The sequence below is a fragment of the Arachis ipaensis genome, chromosome B09 (genome assembly GCF_000816755.2).
Source record: "Arachis ipaensis cultivar K30076 chromosome B09, Araip1.1, whole genome shotgun sequence".
Classification (NCBI taxonomy): domain Eukaryota; kingdom Viridiplantae; phylum Streptophyta; class Magnoliopsida; order Fabales; family Fabaceae; genus Arachis; species Arachis ipaensis.
The window spans coordinates 141727180-141734865 of record NC_029793.2 but is presented as its reverse complement, the minus strand read 5'-3'; the positions used below and the strand labels follow the sequence as shown (position 1 = coordinate 141734865).

At 37.7% G+C, this 7686-nt stretch overlaps 1 protein-coding gene across 1 annotated transcript; it reads left to right on the top strand.

The window, feature by feature from the left end:
- LOC107616212 lies at positions 3193-4565 on the top strand. Its single transcript, XM_016318201.1, has 3 exons — positions 3193-3734; positions 3783-4441; positions 4549-4565. The coding sequence occupies exons 1-3, from the start codon at positions 3193-3195 to the stop codon at positions 4563-4565; spliced, it is 1218 nt and encodes a 405-aa protein (XP_016173687.1).

Sequence of the window (7686 nt, the reverse complement as noted above, 5' to 3'; positions counted from 1 at the left end):
TATTAACTGTGCGATTAAGTTTTTAGAAAAAAATTTTGACCTGGCGTCGCTTCTTCTACGTGGATTATAACCATTCGATTAGGACAATTAAATTCCTGTCGAATCATTAAAATGACGTCACATCGGAATGTGTAATGAAAGGTCTCTCTCAACTTAAATTTCAAAGAACCCTCACTCAATTCTCAAAATTATAGAAAACCCTAACATATAAACACTTTTTTCTCTTATATATCGGTGACAAAGAGCTTCAGAGAAGTCGTGAGCTTCAAAATTACAGAAAATCCAACTCCGTCTTCTACTTTCTCATTCAAAACTTGTGGCTTATTCATGTTGTGGTCAAAATATATCATAAGTAGATCAGTTTTTATATCCTCCATATTCTTATTACACATTTTATTAATCTCTTTATCTCCCTTAAGAACATGCAATCCAGTCTCTAAATTAGATGAACTTGAGTCATATGAATACATCTGTTTATAACTAGCATATCCTAGTTTCTTAAACATTAGCTCCAAATATTTGAAATTGACAAGATCAATATCTACTAGAAAAAATTTATGCACATTGCCATCCATGTAACGCAACATCCCACTAGAGTCCTTTTTTAAACTAACTCCCGTAGAGAAACACAAGAACAACCTCATAAGACACTTACATGCAAAAAATAAAAAAAAAAAACTAATAATTAACTGATTACTAACCTAAACATAAATTAAAATAGTATTTTTCATTAAAGTTATTAAACAAACATACAAGAGACGACAAAAATGCGATTTTTGAACACAATTCAAAAATTGATTAAACAAAGGTTACCTCGACAAAAGCGACAGCTACACCACTAATACTCTGTGAAAGCTTTTGTTAGTAGCTTCGTTTCTCCCGTACAGTGTTGTCACGACCACTGCCAAATATTTAAAAATGTTATAAATATGCTCAATCATAGGTAATTTTCACCATCCTCACCACCACCAACACTTTCCCTGATTACCACTGCATCCCCTCCCCATTTCCACAGAATTTGCATCTCCACCTCCAACCTCCACGCGTAGGCATTGTAAGATGAACAGCTTCTGAACTTGTCGTTCTTCTCCGCAAAGATTTTGTGGCTACCGCCACCGCCATAAGCAACACTTCTTACATCGCTAGTAGACTAATTCTGTCGCAAATCCCTGCCAAAACCTTCATCGGTTCCCTAATCCTCCCAATCGTCATCATTCCGGTTGTTTCCTCCTCTGCCGCTGTTCATCGGAGGCTTTCCCTTTCCACAAACGAGATCCTCCCTTCGAACAGGCAGATCGTGCCACGGCTGCCCTTTGCAATTGTGGTGATGCGATCACGGTAGATGGCTTTGGTGTTGTACTTCTTAACTATATCATTTTCCTGGGAAACATAATAAGAGGCGAGGAAGGAGTTAAGGCTATTGTTGCCGCCAGCGTCCATTTTCTTGAGTTGGATTTCGGACCATGCATCCATGGTGACGGGTCGGACAAAGGATATGTGGATGCCGAGGCCCGGTTTGATGGTGTGGCAGTCATCAAAGGTGCGGCGAACGACGCGGAAGCTAGTGAAGTAGATGATGATGCCACGGTCAAGTTCAGGAGGCAATATAGCCTGTGGTGGCGGTGGAAGAGAAGCGTGTGAGCCAACTGCTTCTTCGTGCACCCACATGGTGGTGCTAGTGGTGGTGACGGTGACTGGTGATAGTGGAGAGGAAAAGGAAAAACAGTGATAATCAGGAAATGTACGGATGGGGGTGAGGGTGGTGAAAATTTGGGATTTAGAGAAGAAGATAGAGGGGTTAATTTGAAAATTTTATTAAAAAGTCAACAAAAAATTAGAGTTTAGATATTTTTGTTACACGAAACACATCTTTTATAGGTACAATGTTAGTTTTTTTGTTTGGTAGATATTTTTGTCAGCGTTCATAAAATTCATAAATATAAATGGTAGTTTATTCTATAAATTATTTTAGATATGGAGAAAAGAATGATGTTTTGTTTAAATATGGATTTTTTGGGGTATTTTACAGAATTGTGGAGGTATCAAAAAAGCAGTCCAACACGTTACTTGTGTGTTGAATGGAAGTGCGCCACGTGGCAACACATTACCTGCGTGTTGCATGCGATTGTGCCACGTGTCCAACACATTGGTTGCGTATTAACTCGTACGTTACCTGCCTGCAACGTCCACCCATCTGTATATACACAAAAAACCTCCATTTTCAGATAAAACACACCTCTAAAATTTATATTAAAATTTTTTAGCCAGTTTATTTATCTACTATATTATATTTATTTGATTGGAAAATCATATGCATTTTCTTGTGAAAACGAAAACGCTAAATATGTTACGGGCAAGGATCAAAAGGCATTTTAGAAAGGTATGCCGCTTCACGAAGAACTTTATGATTACCATAACTCCAATTTCTTTCTTACTTAAGAGTTAAACACTTGGTAGGGGACTATGGAAAATCAATATTCACACAAACACTCCAAACAACAAACATGCTGTTGGCGCATATGTGAGAATTGAGAAAACTGAAATTTAATTTACTAAAATATTTCAAAGACTAAAGTATCGTTTTTGTCTTTAATATATAGGATAAGTTTCAAAGTTATTTTTAACATTTAAATCATTCAACGTTTTAAAATCGTTTTAATAATGTTCTATCATTAGTGATCTGTTAATAAAATTGACGGTGAAACAAAATTGAGACAATTTTAAAATGTTAGTGACTTAAATAAGATGAAAAGTTGGACACAAAAATAAGGGCAATTTACGCATCTAAATTGTTTGACCCCCAATATTACGCAAATACATTGTTTCCAAATTCAATACGCAAATGCATTGTTTCACTATTTTATGTAAACCGCTACTGCCAGTAGCGGTTTACAGGTGTGCATAAACCGCTGCAACCAGTCGCGGTTTATGTGTGAGTGTGTGAGTGTAAACTGTTGCTGCCAGCAGCGGTTTACGTACGTGTGTGTGTGAGTGTAAACCGCTACTGGCAGTAGCGGTTTACGTGTGTGTGTGTGTGAGTGTAAACCGCTGCTGCCAGCAGCAGTTTACGTGCGTGTGTGTATGTGTGTAAACCGCTACTGCCAGTAGCGGTTTACGTGTGATGGGCTGAATGGGGCTGCCTATATAAATCATAGAGGGGCCAAATGTGGAGAGGTAGAGTGTTATTCACAAATGGAGGGGGAGGATAGTTTTGTGGCTCTAGTTCACTGCTTTGGAAAAATTCAAAAGAGCAAAAGGCATGGTGTAAAATTCACAGATAGAGAACCGCTTAGTGTTTTTATTCGATCGTCGAATACGTTGGCAGAGATTAAGCAAAGCATATTACGAAAGCTCGGTACGTGTGGGACGAAGTGGGTAAAAAAATTATTTTACAAGATTTCCATTGACGTTGTCTCAACTGGTGTGAGATATGAGACCTTCGTGATCGGGTCGGATGAAGACTTGCAGGTCTTGTTTCACTGCAGGCGTAGTTTTTCGGAGGTGAGGATAACTGAGCGGTTTGCGAAATTGGAAGATGGTGTGGATAGCTCTGGAGCATCGGCACCTAATCCTCAGTCGACCCCAGCTGGTGGTGCATCAACATCGATGCCTGTGGTAGCAGTGGCCGTTCCGAATGCGGAGCCCGAACGTGCTGGGGCTGTTCATGCATATATTGGTCCTGTTGTTTCTGATTTTGAATGCGATGCCGGACCGGATCGAGTTGAGAATGCACTGTTTGACGATGATTAAGATGAGGAGCCTGTCGATATTGGTGGGGATAGTGAGGATGATATTCCAAGAGGTGGACGTTCAGCCCATGGAGGTTCTGGTTCTGCAACACAAGAGTACCCTCCCTACCTCTCTTCTTTGAACTTGGAAGTCGTCGGCCAAGAGCAGAATGTAGATGCAACATTCGATGGGCAGGGGATGCATGATGGGACACCTATGACTGAATTTCAGATTGGCCAATCTTTCCAGAGTAAAGAGGAAGTCGTGTTGAGTGTAAAAGATTACAGTATTCGGCGTGGAGTTGAGTACAAGGTTATGGAGTCCGACAATCTGAAATACCAAGGAAGATGCAAGGAGTTTGGTAACGGGTGCACGTGGTTGATTCGGATAGTCATGCGAAAAAGGAAGAGCACATGGAAAGTTAGGAGGTACAACGGTCCGCACACGTGTATGGCCACATCGATATCAAGCGACCACAAGCAGCTTGATTATCATGTCATTTGTGCGAGAATCTATCCGTTGGTTCGAGCTGATGCGTCGGTGTCGATCAAGGTGTTGCAAGAGGCAACGGAGGCGACTTATGGATTCCGGTCTAGTTATCGGAAGGTGTGGTTGGCGAAGCAGAAGGCAGTAGCGCAAATATATGGCGATTGGGAGGAGTCATATGCTGATCTGCCTCAGTGGATCCTTGGAGTCTCATGCACGATGGAAGGTTCCGTTGCTCTACTAAAGACGTCACCGGTTAGGGTGGGTGACCAAGTTGATGAAGATAGAGTCTACTTTCATCGGATGTTTTGGACATTCCCTCCGTGTATTGAGGCATTCCGCCACTGTAAGCCGCTCGTAAGCATCGATGGAACACACCTCTATGGCAAGTATGGCGGGACATTGTTGTTGGATGCCAGTGGGAAAGAGAAAGCCTCAAACCCTTCCGGCCTCAAAGACGGAAACCGCCAGAATATCCAACTCTGTAGCAACTGGAGCGGGCCCGCAAGATTAGTCACATTTCTGTTCGCTACTCGACACATGCATCGGTACAGCCATGCTAGAGCGGCCGACCCCCAGCTATACCTCCCCATGTCATCAAGGTTTGCCACAAATGGCAACCACTGTATATGTACCCGGTTCACACTCTTGTCCCCAAATAACTGAGTGGATAACAGCATCGTGATGTAGGCCCGTGCGTAGATGCGGACAGTCTCCTCGCTCACATCTGGTGGTAGCACCCTAAACCTCTCGTGAAACCAGGTAAAGTGTACTGTCATCTGCTTGACCTTATTCGGTGGAGGCCGCTCACCGAATAGGTCCTCAAACCACTCCCAAGCTGGTCGGCCACCCTCCATGTATTTCTCAAACTCACCAAGGCAACCACTCACAGCTTCCCCATCCACAGGCAGCCCTAGCTGAAATGCCACGTCCTGCAATGTCACAGTGCATTCTCCGAAAGGCATGTGGAACGTATGCGTCTCAGGACGCCACCTCTCAACGAACGCACTAACCAGTGGCTCATCCAACCAGAACCATTGGCTGTTTAGCCTGGCCAAATGGTACAATCCAGCCCTCTCTAAATACGGGATGATCCTATCATGCAAGGGCATATTCTGTTGCCGTCTCACACTGTATATACACCTAGTGGGCTGCACAGAACAACAAAGATATACAGAGTCCAATTAAATTCTCCTATCCTTAAAAAATTTGCCATAACTAACCGGATACAAATATATTAAACCATCAACAAATTCTCCTAAATAAAAAATAAAAAAATTCCCTAGTCACGATAGGAAAAATAACAACACACATACTTTAATAAATAACAGCCAGAAATGTTAAAATACTATAAAGCTTTAAAATTTAAAACTTCATATCATACAAATACCCTAACCAAACTAAAATAATTCACTAACGTCAGCTATCCCTTTCCCTAACCAGTGAACTAACATCCTAGCATGCGAAGCCTAATTTCAAACTAGAGGGAATATTCTATAAATTCTAATTCGTCTACCTAACCTACAATTTTCTGACTAACATATGCAAAGCCTAGAAAAAAATAAATGTTAACTAACCTCGTCCCCAATAGAACCGGCAATATGCGCAACACCGTTCAGTCGGTACAGGGTCCTGCCTGCCATGATAACTGGCCAGAAGTCGCCGCTGAGATACCTCGGACCCGCTCACAACTTGCTCTGACCTCTCTCTAGAATTTCCTCTCTCTAAAAAACTCCACACACCATCTAAATGCATAATCCGCGGCTACAACCACGATTTATATAGGCAAAGCAGCACACGTAAACCGCTACTGGCAATAGCGGTTTACACTCACACACACACACACACGTAAACCGCTACTGCCAGTAGCGGTTTACACTCACACACAAACGCACGTAAACCGCTGCTGGCAGCAGCGGTTTACACTCACACACTCACACACATAAACTGCGGCTGGTTGCAGCGGTTTATGCACACCTGTAAACCGCTACTGCCAGTAGCGGTTTACATAAAATAGTGAAACAATGCATTTGCGTATTGAATTTAGAAACAATATATTTGCGTAATATTCGGGGTCAAACAATTTACCAACGTAAATTGCCTCAAAAATAATACATCACTTTTAGAAGAATTATCAAATCAAGTAAAATGATAATGAATTTGAATAAAATGAATTGCATTACGAATTCAAGATTTTTTACTCATACTTGTAAAATGACTAGTATATAAACTTTTGAGAAAGAAAAAAAAAGAGCATTTACATATACAATAAAGTATAAATTATATCTTTTTGTCTCTAATATACCGAACTTTTTTAATGTTTAATTTAATTAAACTTTATTTTTAACTTTTAATAAATTTTAACTTTTCTTCAATAATTTTAATTTTTTCACGACAGATAATTATTTAATTTATTTTTAATATTGCTCTTAATAAAAAATAAATTTACTTAGAAAAAGATAATGTGATTAAGAGTAAAATTAAAAAATAAATTTATTTAGAATAAAAATAATGAGATTCATAGTAATTTTCTTAGGTGTAATTAAAAAAATAATTGAATAATTATTTGTAGTAAAAATTGATATTATTAAAGGATAAAATTAAAATTTATTTTAAAATTTAAAATTAAGTTTAACTAAATTAAACATTAAAAAATTTTGGTACGTTAGAGATAAAAAGTATAATTTAGACTTATTGCATATGTACCATACTTTTTTTTTTGTAAATTTATCTACTAGCCATTCTGCAAACATTATATGATGAGTAAAAAATTTTAAGAGTAAAATTTTAAAAAATAAAATTATTTAGAATGAAGGTAACGTGATTAAGTATAATTTACTTAAATGTGATTAAAAAATAATTGAATAATTACATACCATAAAAAATTAATATTATTGAAGGATAAAATTAAAATTTATTTTTAAGTTAAAAATAAAATTTATTTAAATTAAACATTATGATACATTAGAGAGACAAAAATGTATAATTTATACTTTATTATATATGTATCATATTCATTTTTTTCTTTTTACCAGGAAGTTTATCTAATCGTCATTTTAGAAGTATTCTATGATGAGTAAAAATATTAAATTCATAAAGCAATTATTTTTAGAGTAATGTATTGATTTTTGTCCCAACGTTTTTGTTCTATTTAGGTCTCTAACGTTTTAAAATTGTCTAAATTTTATCTCGCCGTCAATTCTGTTAACATATCCTTATCGACATGACTACATTGAGACAATTTAAAAGCATTAGGGACTTAAATATAACGATTTAAACATTAATGATAACTTTAGAACTTACCCCAAACGTTAAGACGAAATAATACTTTACTCTATTTTAAATAGCTCTTTGTGTTCGGTAAATCATGATATACTTTTTTAAATTAATTTAAATTTATTAAAATTAAAATTAATATAATTTTATATATTAATAAATATTTATATTTATTTTTAATTAAATTATTAATAT

Bases quoted from the DNA above. Each gene is read 5' to 3' on its own strand.
- LOC107616212 (XM_016318201.1), top strand. From the start codon at position 3,193: ATGGAGGGGGAGGATAGTTTTGTGGCTCTAGTTCACTGCTTTGGAAAA. The intron at 3,735-3,782 runs GTTTGACGATGA...TGGTGGGGATAG, and splicing joins GATCGAGTTGAGAATGCACT to TGAGGATGATATTCCAAGAG.